The sequence below is a fragment of the Oxyura jamaicensis genome, chromosome 28, assembly GCF_011077185.1.
Source record: "Oxyura jamaicensis isolate SHBP4307 breed ruddy duck chromosome 28, BPBGC_Ojam_1.0, whole genome shotgun sequence".
Lineage (NCBI taxonomy): Eukaryota > Metazoa > Chordata > Aves > Anseriformes > Anatidae > Oxyura > Oxyura jamaicensis.
The window spans coordinates 2,049,712-2,063,241 of record NC_048920.1 but is presented as its reverse complement, the minus strand read 5'-3'; the positions used below and the strand labels follow the sequence as shown (position 1 = coordinate 2,063,241).

The 13,530-nt window shown below is 39.6% G+C and overlaps 1 protein-coding gene across 4 annotated transcripts in view; it reads right to left on the bottom strand.

The window, feature by feature from the left end:
• CPAMD8 (C3 and PZP like alpha-2-macroglobulin domain containing 8) overlaps nucleotides 1–13,530 on the bottom strand; it is a 53,227-nt gene that overhangs the window by 34,644 nt on the left and 5,053 nt on the right. For 2 of the 4 annotated variants that reach the window (XM_035347995.1, XM_035347998.1), the window contains exons 5-19: nucleotides 13,421–13,473; nucleotides 12,956–12,973; nucleotides 11,883–11,937; nucleotides 11,626–11,739; nucleotides 10,741–10,825; nucleotides 10,336–10,444; nucleotides 9,651–9,878; nucleotides 9,313–9,483; nucleotides 8,817–8,945; nucleotides 6,403–6,592; nucleotides 5,674–5,846; nucleotides 5,415–5,564; nucleotides 5,139–5,300; nucleotides 2,879–3,021; nucleotides 1,827–1,892 (exon numbers count right to left, since the gene is read on the bottom strand). In XM_035347995.1, coding sequence (XP_035203886.1) covers nucleotides 1,827–1,892; nucleotides 2,879–3,021; nucleotides 5,139–5,300; nucleotides 5,415–5,564; nucleotides 5,674–5,846; nucleotides 6,403–6,592; nucleotides 8,817–8,945; nucleotides 9,313–9,483; nucleotides 9,651–9,878; nucleotides 10,336–10,444; nucleotides 10,741–10,825; nucleotides 11,626–11,739; nucleotides 11,883–11,937; nucleotides 12,956–12,973; nucleotides 13,421–13,473 — 1,846 coding nt within the window. Of the gene's footprint in view, nucleotides 1–1,826; nucleotides 1,893–2,878; nucleotides 3,022–5,138; nucleotides 5,301–5,414; nucleotides 5,565–5,673; nucleotides 5,847–6,402; nucleotides 6,593–8,816; nucleotides 8,946–9,312; nucleotides 9,484–9,650; nucleotides 9,879–10,335; nucleotides 10,445–10,740; nucleotides 10,826–11,625; nucleotides 11,740–11,882; nucleotides 11,938–12,472; nucleotides 12,604–12,955; nucleotides 12,974–13,420; nucleotides 13,474–13,530 lie in introns of those variants that run through there. The other 2 variants (XM_035347999.1, XM_035347996.1) reach the window with 2 other exon arrangements.

Here is a 13,530-nt window from a genome sequence, read left to right as displayed (position 1 = left end):
TAGTCATTGGTTTTTGGAGTGTCTGACTCAGAAATTTTCCAAAAATATAATTTTCTTCTAATGAGGATTGAAACTAATTATTAAAAATTACATTTCTATTCTGAGTATTTACCTCTACGCTGCGTACCACATCAGGATACCATAAACTGGTACACTCTTCCATGCTTTATAATAATAGAAACTCAGTTTAGTTCTGCAGACTTTGCAATTTCTCTCCTGCAAAGAAACTTTGGCCCTGCTTGGAACAGAAAACATTTCATCTAAAGCAAGAACAAAAGCTATTTCATGCCTCAACTGGCAGGATGATTGGTGCAGTTATGAGTACACCCTAAGGTTGTTTTCTCTCAAGTCCTTATTTATTCCCCTGAGCTTGATACACATGCTGCTAGCTTCATAATCTTTTGCAAGCTACCTGCATTGTAGTTGGCATGGAAAGTAAGAAAGCAAGATCTTCAGACTAAGCTCCACAGCATAACACACTGCCTTTCAGTACTGCAACACCTGCTGATTCACATCCAGAAAAAAAAATTAAGAATTGTATTTTGTGCCACTTTCCAACTCACTTTCCAACAAACAATGAGTTATCTTTACTTTTATCATCTAAATCAACTGTTTGTAACTTTCAGTGAGACTAAACTGCTGCAACTATTAGTACATTGGTAGCGTATTACGTACTGGTCTTTGTACAGATATTACAACAGAAAAAAAGATTAAAACAAAGTAATTTGATTAAAAAACTAGAGATCACTATGCCTTTGAAAAGGCATGGTAGGTTCGGTCAATCTCCAAACACTCTGGCCAATGGATATAGCTCCCTGCTACAGAGGAAGAGCCTATGAAATGCACGTGGCTCGACAGCAACAAATTACTTGAACATCTCTCAAGCGCACCAGTTTCTTAATATTTAGGTCCTCACCCTAACCAGAGTTGGGTAGCCAGTACTTGCAAGAAACTTCAGCCCTGAAGAGCAAGCAGAAGGGTGTCCTAGCTCCAGAACTGGCAGCATTCCAGTCTGTTTAACTGGACAATTTGTTGCAGCTGATGTTCTTTCCACTGGGATTTCAGCCCATAACCAGCATTAACATTATTTTCACACATGAGGGCACTTACTCTTCTGGGCGGGGGGCCAAAGTACACACACATTTCCAGCCATTAGACCCTCCAGCCAGGCTCTAGGAATTTTTAGAATTGGTTTGGGAAGTTGACATTAGGCTTTTGTTTCTATTTTGAGGATTGTATATTATAATTATAAATGGTAGAAACAAAAAACGGATTTCTTCAAGACGGTGGAAATCAAACAATGCTTAGCTCAGTTGTTTCAATAAAGTGGAGAAAATGTAATCTGCAACTTTTTATTCCACACTCTCCCATTTATAATTGACTGCCCAAGCTTGCTGAGGCCCAGAAAGGCACTTCTGGAATTCTCTGTGTATTTCTACAAAGCATATTTCATGCTCAATTGAACAGATTTGAATACACTTGCTAGAAGTTCTTGTCAAATTTAATTTCTAATCATTTACTGAGAGTGAAGTTCACTGCTCCTTTTCTTCCCTCACGACGCTCCTCCACTTGACACATCACAGCAAGTTGGACACACGGGGTGCAATATACCTTTGTCATGACTACAATTTGAAGTGAATACACTTCAAGACCAAATGAAACGTTACAAAGGAAGATTATTGATTAAAGCGGTAACGAAGACAAGAAACAACAACAAAGATCAGAGACTGCCGATGTAACTCCAGTAGGTTTTAAAGAGCTCCATTTTCTGCAGCTGAAGAGGATACAACCTACAGGATATAATTAAGGGAATTCCTTGTCCATACCTGACATTAAGGCAGTGCCATATCCATGTTTCAGGAAAGAAGGTTCTTTTTCTCTTCTCTGCTCTGCTAAAAGAAGAAATAAGCTTTTAGCTGTGAAGTCTTATGAAGACAGTTTTAACACTAACTGATGAATCACTGTTAGCAACTGAGGGCAGCTCCTGTGACCAACCAAAACTCCAGCTAGCACAGATTGATAATGAAGTGGTGCATCATTCATAACACAAGTTACGTGGTCTTTCCAATTCCTCTCATTGTGCACACACACATCAAGCAGTCTGGAGACATAAATAATCTAAAAAAACTAAAAGTTTTGTGATCCAAATTCTTTCACCAAGCAAAATCAAAAGGGAACAGGTACAGCATGCAACTTCCCATGACATCATCATCTGGCCTCAATAACAGCAGTAACTACAATCACTGTTTTATGTTCCCCTCCCTTTCCTTAACTTGGAATTATCTTGATCTTTTCAGATATCTTGATATTTTCAGAATTTGTTCTATTTTTTTTTTTACCCGAGATGCTTCATTATCTATTTCTTAAACGGTCTTTAAGAGTTACTCAAATAAAAGCCAGCAGTTGGTTCAAAATAGTTTTGAGTTCAAAACAGTTTTCAGTTTGCAGCACTAGCTGTAGCACCTCATGACTTTTTCTTCACGCAGACTCTCATTTTACTTATTTGGAGCACCACCTGAGCAGCATGCAACTCTGAAATGAGGGCTAGCATGCAAATACTGACCAGCAGTACCTAATTCATAGAAAGTAGCAACTAGCTCATAGAAAACCAAGACACACACAGAGTTTCAAAGAATATTACTTTGCATTTTTCCAGAATTAATTTAAACTTAACAAAGTTAAATTTAACAAAGGTTTTGTTAGGCCTATCAAGACAACTGAAGATGGTTTCCCCTCCCCACCACCACTTTGAGGAAACTATGCTATTCCTGGAGGCACAGGAGTGTGAAACAGGTGAGAATATAAGGAGAGAATTAAAAAAATAAGGAAAAAAAGGTAAGATGTATCACAGACAAAATGCATTACAAACATACGTTACCTTGGTGCCACTCTAGAATGCATTGTAGCCACCAGTGTCCCAGTATGTGGCTGAAAAGCTGGGACAGCCTCATCTGTATACATGCCTCCGTTCTGTCTGTGGTTTAAGCTGACTATATCAGTCATCACAACCAAGCCAGTTTCCTAGATAATAAAAAAATTAAAAAAATATATATTTAAAAAAATAATAAAGAGAGAGAATTAAGTATGTACCAATAAAAGCTTTTCTGAAAAGAAAATCCCCCCAACCCTACTCTGATGTCTATGGGGTAACATTCAATTGAAACTTGAGGGTTTTTAAAAAACTTTATGGAAAATAAAAATTATTGTTAATGAGAAAATATGTAGGTACTTGGTAGGCAGGATTTTTTTTTCTTTTTTAAAAAAAGAAAGCTCATTTCCTTGGAAAAAGCATTTCATCAATAACTAACATTACTGGGCATGCATCTAAATGTCAAGCAACTACAGGTAAAAAATTATTACACGTTTTCCCCCTTGAATATTACTCCACAGTTTTTTGCCCTTCCTAAAAGTTTCCAGTGTGTTCTGCTGTAGCTAGCAGGCAGCTCGCGCGTCAGACATCCCCAATTCTGCTCTACAAGAAATGCCAAGCAAAATGGAAATTGTCTGCACAGCTTCACAGTAAAAATACGGAATTCACAAGAAAGCTGTCTGCCAGTTCTGTTCCCTAAATGCACTTATTCATAAGAGACAGCAGCTCCCAGACACCAAAGGGAGCATGGGCTTTGTTATCTTTCACGTACACATCCAACTCTTACAAATCAGGTATAGAGCAATGCATAAACAGCAGCTATTAACATATGGCTCTTTTCCCAGGAGTTTATGCCACTCAGTAAGAAAAAAAAAAAAAAACACATCAGAACAAAACCCCTAACAGATCAGGGAGAGGAGAAAAAGCAGCAACTCCTGCAGCAGTGGGTATTAAAGGAGGATTTAGAGTTTATGATTAGGCAACTGAGACACTAGGGGAATACGTGGGAGACTATGGGGTTTAAGACAACACAATAAAGCAGTTTAGCTAAATATGCAGAAAGAACAAAGGGAGTGGAAAGAACAAAGGGGGTGGAAAGAGAGGATCCAAAGGAAGCAAAAACCCTTATTATTAGAAGTTGCATGGATTAAAAATGGAAAGAGCATAAAACATGAGTCCTGTAACACTGTTTTTCTTAGAGGCCGGTCTGTCTTTAAGAATGGCCACTACGGAAAGCCTATATAGAGAATATAAAACGTAGCAAGTACAGCATGGCCTTCCACATGGCATGTCCTCACAGTTTCAGGCAGTCAAAGAGATCACATGCTGCAGCGCACATAAGGCAAAGAGGCAGGACATCGGCAGAGTCTGAAAGGGTAGATGGACTCTACTGTGCAAGTGCAGGAAGGGAAGAGACAGGCCAATACAGAACTTTTCCAATAGATCGCTCACAGCTAATGATAATTTTAATAAAGAAATAAAGCAAGAAGCTAATGGAAACATAATAACATGCCTTTGAAAACCTCCAGAAGACTGGACTGTTTTTAGCTTAAAGGATTGCATTGTTAGCAATGTAGCAATGAATTAGTGCGTGAATACATTAAACAAAAGGAGAACTAATTAACTCATTTTAAATGCCCAACTTGCAAGTCAAAGCAAATACACAGCACAGATCAAGGGAAATAAGATTTTTAAAATCTGGTCAAATTTAACTACTGAAAGACACCAAACTAACCAAAATAACCATGTGCCATTTGAGTAGCAATCTGTTCAAGAACACAAAGAAAATGCTACTGATCTTTCACACAGACAGTCACAGCAGCTGCCAGAACTGGGGCAGAAAGGAAGCTAAAAGGATTTTAAAAAGACAGGCTAAAAGGGGAAAAGCTTGAAGGAGACACTCATGTTCTACCTTCATTTCCATCGAAGTAATTGCAAAGAGACCTGTAAGTTCACCTATAAGTGGAGAAACTTTCTGGTCCCGTCTCATTTTGCAGAGCCCCAGCTTTCACCAAACAGGACATCTGGCCCTCTCCTCAAGATTGGCCAAAAATCAAAGCACATTTCTCCAATATCTTTGCTGGAACAGTTTACTCTTTGTTCTTGGAAATTACTTTTAAGACTACCCCCTTGGAGAAACCACTTCTGATGTGAAAAAAGAATAGAACTAAAAATTTAGCTTTGGAGCTAAAAATTATCATGCAAAATTATGCTGCAAACATGGAAATAATAAGACACTCCAGAGAGATGTGAGGCTGATTCTTCCTACTGTAAATGCGAAGCGAGCATCCTTGGTGATGTCCCAGTGCCAGGGAAAGACAGAAGATCTACGACGTCTACGTGAGGACATGCCTGGCCACCAGAAGTGCCCTTCCTCCTTTGGAGCTCCAAAGGCATCAGATACATCATACTCTGCAAGTTCTTGAAATACCTGTAAAGAAAAGGAAGAGACTGCTGTCCTTAGGTATAAAGGCTACTTATTAAAGGTAGAGTGCACATACCAGCACTAAGAGAGAAAGCGGCAGTGCCTTCAGCTTCTTTTTACCTGACTGGCTGTCAGCTGAAAACCTGTCTTCAGCAAGTAGACACTCTTATCCACTGTGGCAATGCAAACACAGCTTGATTTTGCAGCTCTGACCCTGATGTTCACAACATCACCAGGTCTGGTCTCATTTGCTGAAAGAGTCACTGCAACCTAGGAATTTAATGTTAAAGCCCATCATCTCAACTCCTGCTCAACAGACAAAACTACAAAGAACAACAAGACCCCATCCTTTCGCCTCCGTTAGCTATGTTACCAATACCTGATTTTCAAAGGAGGACTTCACAGGGAACTGCAGGCTGTCTGTGACCCCTTCTCCATTCTCCCTGACGTAATACACCAGAAGACGGCCCAGGGGAGCCATGTTATGAGTTACTGAGAAACGGAGGAATGTCATGCAGACTTCAACCTCTGCTGCAGGGGTACCAGTAGGTGCTAAAATATAAATTGCAATAGATCAATGTCAAATAAATAGAAGAGGGCATCTATTGACACAGAATACTGCTAAGAGAAGAGTATAAATGGGTTTGAAGAAGGATTACACAGTTTACAGAGTATCATTCTGCTAACAGCAGTCGTCATGGTCTTCTCCTCCTTTAGCCTAATCCACATTACATACATCCACATATACTGATGTCCTTTTCCTGGATTAAGCTCAACTAGTTTTGTAAATTCTCTCAATCTCATCATATACATCCCTACCACTTAGTGGATTCCAAGCTGAGCACATTAAGAAAGTTTATTACATATATATATATATATTTAAACAGAGAAAGACTACACAATGAGTATAGAAAACACAAGAGTTTTCCCCCTTGGAGAAATTTCTCTTTTCTCTATGACTATTTGTGCAATGGATAGCATTGCTTCTCTTGCAGTTATTCTATGCCCTTAAGGAGCATAAAATTCAAAGAAAGATCATACTTAGGTTTGCAAAAGGGTGCTTTTTCCCTGAAAATAGGAGAGATTTTACATTTCTGATGCTAACTACCTGTTCCTGGGAAATGTGCAACGTCGATGTTCTTCTCAAAGGGAAAGGTGTCTCTCTTGCTCCTCTGCTGGGTGACGTTGCTGGGCTGCAGCCCTGAAAGGACAATGTTGCCTCGCGATGCCACTTCATAATGTAGAGTGAAGTTGCAAGGACATGTGGACTTCACTGCAATCCAAGCCTCCTCTCCTACCTGCACTCAGAGAGAGAAGCAGAAGATCTGGTCTGTTGCAAGGCGTGCTTTTCATTTACAAAGTATGGAAATCTATTTGGGTTTCCAGCCCAAAAGAGACGTGACCCCTCTTCTATGAAATGTATGCATTGAAAAGAATATTACATTAGCACTGTTTCCATGGACTTTCTTCACAATAAAAAGGGGCCTGTGTTCAGCTCTTCACTCCCTACAAGTCTAACAGGAGAATGGGCTGGGGGGTTGCATGCATTAATGAAAACAATAAAGGAATCTCTGGAATCCTGAAAGTTAAGCCTTTTTGCACAGAGCAGCTGTCAGAATTGGTTGAATTTTAGACACCCCTTCAGTTGTCTAGCCCAAAACAGAAAGAGATGTGTTGGGGGTGGGAAGAGACGTGTTTGATAGTCTTTCCTGTTTAATTGAGATTATACATGGTGATTACTTTCACATGGCAAAGACTAATTCAAACAAAACCAGTGTGGCCTAAAATTACTGGGAATAGATCTGAGGGAAAATGCTTTCAAATTACACAAGTCTTGATATTAATTTGAGTCTGGCACTCAAGGAGCTGTCAAACACACAGACAAACAAGAAAGCAAGCTTCTTTTTTTGTGGGTAAACACATTTGATGCTTGCAAAAGGCTTCAGAGCAGCAAATCAACATCCTGCCCTTTTTCTGCACTGAAGTCTGATACCCAGAAGTACTTAGTACTGAATCCCCTGGAGATAAAATCCCAAATAATGCCGGTCCCAACAGAATAGATGTCAGTGCTCTGTCAGGGTATTAGGAATGGGTAATGTCTGAGCAATAAGCAGCCGATTTTCCTAGAAACACAAACTTCTTCCTTCTGGGTTATGAAGACTTGTGTTAAATAGGATCTCTTCATCAACTTCCACTCGTGACCCTCCTGCCATTTAAAGCGTAACAATGGCCACCTTAGACCATTAAGACTAAATAGAAATGTTAAATTCCAAGGACAGATTTTGCAAAACCTTTCTTCAGCACTAACTGTTATTTTGCCAGAATATACACATGGTACAAACCAAAATGGCAAGGACTTGAATACAAGGAGCTGGCAATGGTTAAATACAGTCAGAATGCCACAGAGTCCAAGTACCTCGTGACATTAAATATTTGAAGTATTAAGAATTCCCCAGTGGAAATGATGAAACAATTCATTAAAAAATGAATGTAGCTAATTGGAACACCCAGTAAGAGCTGGCAAAGCAGGGCAACAGTTCCCACATCAGCTGGTCATCCAACTCCTAGCTTTCCCACAGAAGAATTAGTTCTAATCAGGTTATAATAAGAACAATGTGTTCAGATTAGCAGTGTATAATCTCCTTTCCATACCTCAGGAAACTTGTAAAAGATTAATTAGCCGTTAAACTACCATGAAATGCAGTGATAAAAAAAATGCTCTTTTTTGGATACCATGAGTCTGAAACCAACCTGACAGATCTGCTGATAATAGAAAACTATGCACAAGTATTGCCAAAACCCACAATTTTTTCACAAAGCAATATGCTGTCCCTTAGAGACATGCCTCTTCCCTGGTAGAGAGCAAACCCTAAACAACTTTTTGTAAAACAGAATGCAACAGTAATCATGGCTAAATCAGATCTTTCACTGGACAAAGATCATGACAATTTCTGTACAGAAGGACCACGTTTTTAGAGAGGCTCCTACAAAAACGACATAAGAAAACAAGACAACTATGCATAGCTGGAGAACTGGAAGACTAAACATTTTCAGCAGAGATTTAAACTGGGAGTTCTAGAGAAGCTACACAGCCCTAATCTGGATCTTTACTAATAAAGCTACTTACTCCCTCCGATTCCACATCCAATCTTTCAGCAGTTGGTGACTTGAACTAAAGCATGTCATTTGCACAAACAATTCATGTGAACATTACTGGAGGTGAACAGAATGTACATTCAAATACAAAAAACTTAAATGCCAGATTCCATATCAAACTGTCTCCCCTCTTCCCACAACATGAAAGAAAATGAGATGCTGTGCATCCCAAGAACTTGGCTTGGAACCACGTGCAGCCCATGTTGAACAATTATTTGGTGTGGGAAGTGTAGCTACAACTGCACGTTTGTAGCGGAAACAGTAACAGTCCAGGATCCCGAAAAGGCTGAAAAGATTTAATTAGACCGAAGTGCATAAAGCCAAACAATGCAATTGTTACCATGATGGAATATGAACCCAACATACCTGGAAAGGTTTATCTGGTGCTTGGAGCTGGATGTGACACTTGCTGGGTGAGTACCAGCTACTGATGGACAAGTAGTTTGGCAGATACTGATCTCCAGATGGCTTCCCATCAATCGCTGTCACTTTGGTCTTAACAAGAGTTATATCTGAATGTTATTCATGCATAGCAAGCTCAATTCCTACTCTCTTCTCACCCTGTATCCCCATCTCCCATTGTATATTTTCTATCTGTTCATCTCTATTGTCATCTTTACATGGCAACGGTACTCTCAAAATATTGGACCCTTAAACCGTTTGGAGAAGTATGTTTTCATGATGGTTACAAACATCAGTTCAATCAGCAGTAAGAAAAAAAGAAGCAAATGTTGCCGCACTTAAATCAGTAAGTTGAAGGTAAAAGGCACCGATTTCCTGTTTGTAGCAATGACTTAAAGTGTGGGTTTGACGAGATTAGTTCCATTAAAGCCTACTAATCCTATAAAGAGCTTTCACCTACCTCCAGCCAGACATACTGGGCAGCTGTAGGAATGGAGGGGATTTCAAACTCCACGAGGCCATTTCTTGATACCAGTTCACTTGTATAAACATTGTCCTTTGGTGTGAGTTCGGCTTTAATTCGAATAGTGACTCTGTCGGCTGGACTTCCATCAGGGTAAGTGACTTCTACCTACACAGTGTTTCATTTATAAAACAATGTTTTACATTATTGGCAATTCCGGTCAACAATAAAAACAGCAGGTGGGAAAAACACACCAGGACATGGTGTAACATCCTAGGATCGGGTCTGTATAACCTTACACCAACCATGCATCAGGATCTCTATTTTTGTCTTACCTTTCCTTTGTAAGGCAGTCCGGGTTTGAACTGTTTTCTAGTATCCTTGGAGTACTTGATATCAATTAGTTGTTTCTGAACAGGTGTTGAGTCATCAAACGTAACCTGCTTGCTCCCATCTGAGCTGGTCACTGTGGCCCAGATATTGACTGTGCCTCGAAAATGTTCCGGAACATCAGCTGGCATCATGTCTTTCACACACACATCGAAAACAGCAGAGCCATCAATCTACCAAGCGTGTTGGGGAATGGAAACATAAGTTTGCATATACATTCAAAAAGGGTGTAGAAGCCAAGTCTAAAGCGTAGGCACTTGACAGGAATTTGCAGCAGTATTTTTAAAGGATGTGAAGTGGAGGGAACTAATGGGGGCAGGGGAAAAAAAAGCAAGTTTTTATTTTCCTCCCTCATCCATTATCTGAACTATCTCTGTCCCAGTCTCTCTCTGCCACATTCTCCCTCAGCCCCATATATTCTAAAACAAGATTAATACTACACCAACAAATTCTCTTTCCCCCAAATCATAACATATAGTGTAAAAACACAGAATATTTTTACTATGCTGGACCCAACTATTGCATTTATTTTCTGGTCTCCCATCAGTGACATAAAATAGAGCCATAGTATTAACTTCAAAGAGTACAGATCAGGCATTTTATTGCAGCTGACTCAATGGTCTCCCTCACCTGGGTGGTCTTGAGGACAGGGTGTCCCACTTCATGCCTGTAATACCCTACACCATTTATAGTCATATTGACAATTAACTTTCCTGTCACTGGTTTTCCAAATGTATATCTGAAATGGAAAGAAGATAATGAATAACTTCCAGCTGTTTTCTGTTTCCCTGATTATATTAAGGCTAGTACCACGTGGCTTGCACAACTAGAAAACAGAAAAAACATCACAAAGTTTTCCAACTTGTCATTTTTAACATGTTTTATGAAGGCTCTTACATAGGAAAGCTTCTGATGACAACCAGAAATCATCTGAGAAGTCTGCAGCGGAGGAGTTCTGAGCTCCAGTGACTGCACCATGCTGGTGCATGTGCTACAAGCTATCGTAATGGAGCTTTATTTGGAATACATTCCTACCTGGCATGGACAGTTCCTTTTTCACATTTTGAAAGGTCACGGATGTAGCGAGGCGGATCAATCAGCAACTCAAACTTTGGTAACACTACAACGAAAAGATATACAACAGTCTTTTCAAGATCTTACTGTCCAGATTGTAACAAAGACATACTCAGCTCTGACAAGAACACTGCTGCTGCTTGGATGAGGGCAGTGTAGCTAACACAACAGGGGCAGGACAGCACTGAGTGGAGAACAGATCAACAAGAACAGCAAACCAAGACCATCTTGTCAAGACTTTTGTGTGACGTATCCTCAGAATTTTACTTCTGAAAAGAGCAATCTCTGTTCCAGGGTTTGAGCCCAAGCTTTTCTTAGATATAAGGTAAAGAGGACAACTCGCTACCGCCTCCTCCACAATGCACCATGAAAGCAGCTGAGATATTAGTAGCTGTGTGTCTACAAAAGCTTGTGCGATCAGGTCATAAAACATAGATGGCGTGCTGGGTGGAACGATGCCCACCTTTCATCATAGAGGGGGACACTGAGACCAAGAAAGGAACTGAGAATTCCAAAGAGGGCTCTGGGAAAGGAAGGAAAGCATTGACAGAACTAGAGCATCTTTACAGCTTTCCAAAGCCACATGAAATCCTTGTTACATAAATGGATTGTGCAATATGACACTCCATTTAAGGTCATTTTTGTAGCGTGGAGGACACGAACAAAGGGTTGGCTAAATTTCAAGCGTCCATATCCCTGAAATACATAACCCGTACGGAATTTTTCCTGATGACATTTTTAACACATTATTTTTCAGGTGTTTCATCTTAAGCAAAAAAGATTTCATAACGTTTTGCTCTTCCAAAGGTCCTTGGGTTACAGTCAAACACAATGTCGATAACTCACCGTATTTCTGAACTTCAAAGGATTTGTTGTATGTGTGCCCCTGCATTTCAGCAAAGATGAGCCATTCTCCAAACACTGGCTGATCAGACAAAGGAAAGCTCATATTTACAATGCCTGAGGAAGAAAACAACACACTGTGAACTCTCTCAGTTATTAATCCTTGTAAAGGCTTATTGAACACAATTCAGTATAAGCAGAAGCTAGAGGCAACCAGCAAAGGTAAATAACACATCGAGCTAAAATAACCTGCAACTTACCACAACAAAATGGCTTCAAATTGCTCCACTCTATCATACGAGACCCCCGAGGATCCTGAATAATATTTTAGGAATGAGAGACACCACAGTGAAAGCGAGTATCACTAATAATGTTTAATTCAGTTTGCAACAAAGAACAATATATATACACACACACGTATACACACACACACACTTCACTAACAGCTCATATGTAATTAGCATCTGTCCAAAATTTCTGAAGTTATTTTACTGGAGGGTATTTGCTTTCTAAAATTCAGTGCTCATTTAAGGGTGCTGCTTCTACAGCCAACACACGTGGGTAAGCACTGTCAAGGGGCAGATCTTCCACCTGTCTTAAAGTAACTATTTTGGATGGGATGAACAGGCCTTTGAAGATGCTTTCTTTCCATTCATAGAGGGAGTAGTACAACTAACAAGACAATTTGTAGATGACAAAGCCAGATGAAATTAATCTTGTTTTTGTCAGCATTAAATCTGTGACAGAATGCAAACAAAGGAAGAGGGTGAATTCTTCTACTTGCTGACAGCAAAAGAAAACATATGGCTTAAAAAAAAAAGACTAGACACAGAAGGAACCTCTCATTCACCTCATAAGGAAGAAGACAGGAGCACCCTTTCCTTGCCATGAATTTCTATTTTCCACTATCATAATGTTTGGGTGCAGAGATGAGATTGGCCCTGCTATACCAGCCCAGCCAGATGAAGGATAGGAGTAGGTCTGCATTGAAAAGAAGGGAGAAATTGAGTGGGACTATTACATTTATAAACCCCAGTGAATCTACCAGTTCTTCTCAGGTAGAAAAATGGGAATGGAATTCTGACACTGAAGTAGAAAACAAGTATATTTGTTGATGATAAAAAACAAAAAAAAAACAAAAACAAACAAAAAACAACACAACCAAGACACAAAAATCTGTTAAAGACACAGAGGTAGAGACAATGGCATAGGTTACAGTCGGGAATAGCCATAATGGACTTGGAAAGGGACAAACTTGTGACTTGTTCCTCTTAAGGCTATGAGGATCTTGTGCCTCTACAGAATACATGCTAGATGACTGGCAGATACTCACCACTACATAGGCTTCAATCTGAAAGAAAAAAAATAAAAGATTGTATGAAACAAAAGTTGACAAAATGCTGAGCGTGGTACGGCACAGAAAGAAGCCAAGTTTAAGCATCTCTTCTTCAGTAAGAGAAGCCTGAGAAACAAATGTTTCATTCAAGCACCTGGCTGGAAAAGCAATGCTTTGTGTATCTGTGCAACACCTGAATGGAGCGCAAGGCTCTGAAAAATTCTTCTTCTAACTGCTTTGGTATAGTTACGTTTTATCTGATAGCACTACAAGACTGTGTTCTCCTTCAACACCAATGTGACCAAATTGAAACAACTAAATTGCAAATAACAACAAGCATCCACATGAGATACCAAAATAGATGAGATCAACTATATTTCTCCATAAATATGTCAGAGTAAAATACAGGTTGCCAAGTATCTCATCACATTTTACAGTGTGAAATAAAACAATTTCCCTTACCTTGTCGTTGGTTGGTCTCAAGTCGGAAGTAACCATAAACAGGTTTATCAGCACTAAAAGAAGGAAGAGAGGAAATTCATTGTTCATCACACCTAACACTGAACAGAAGG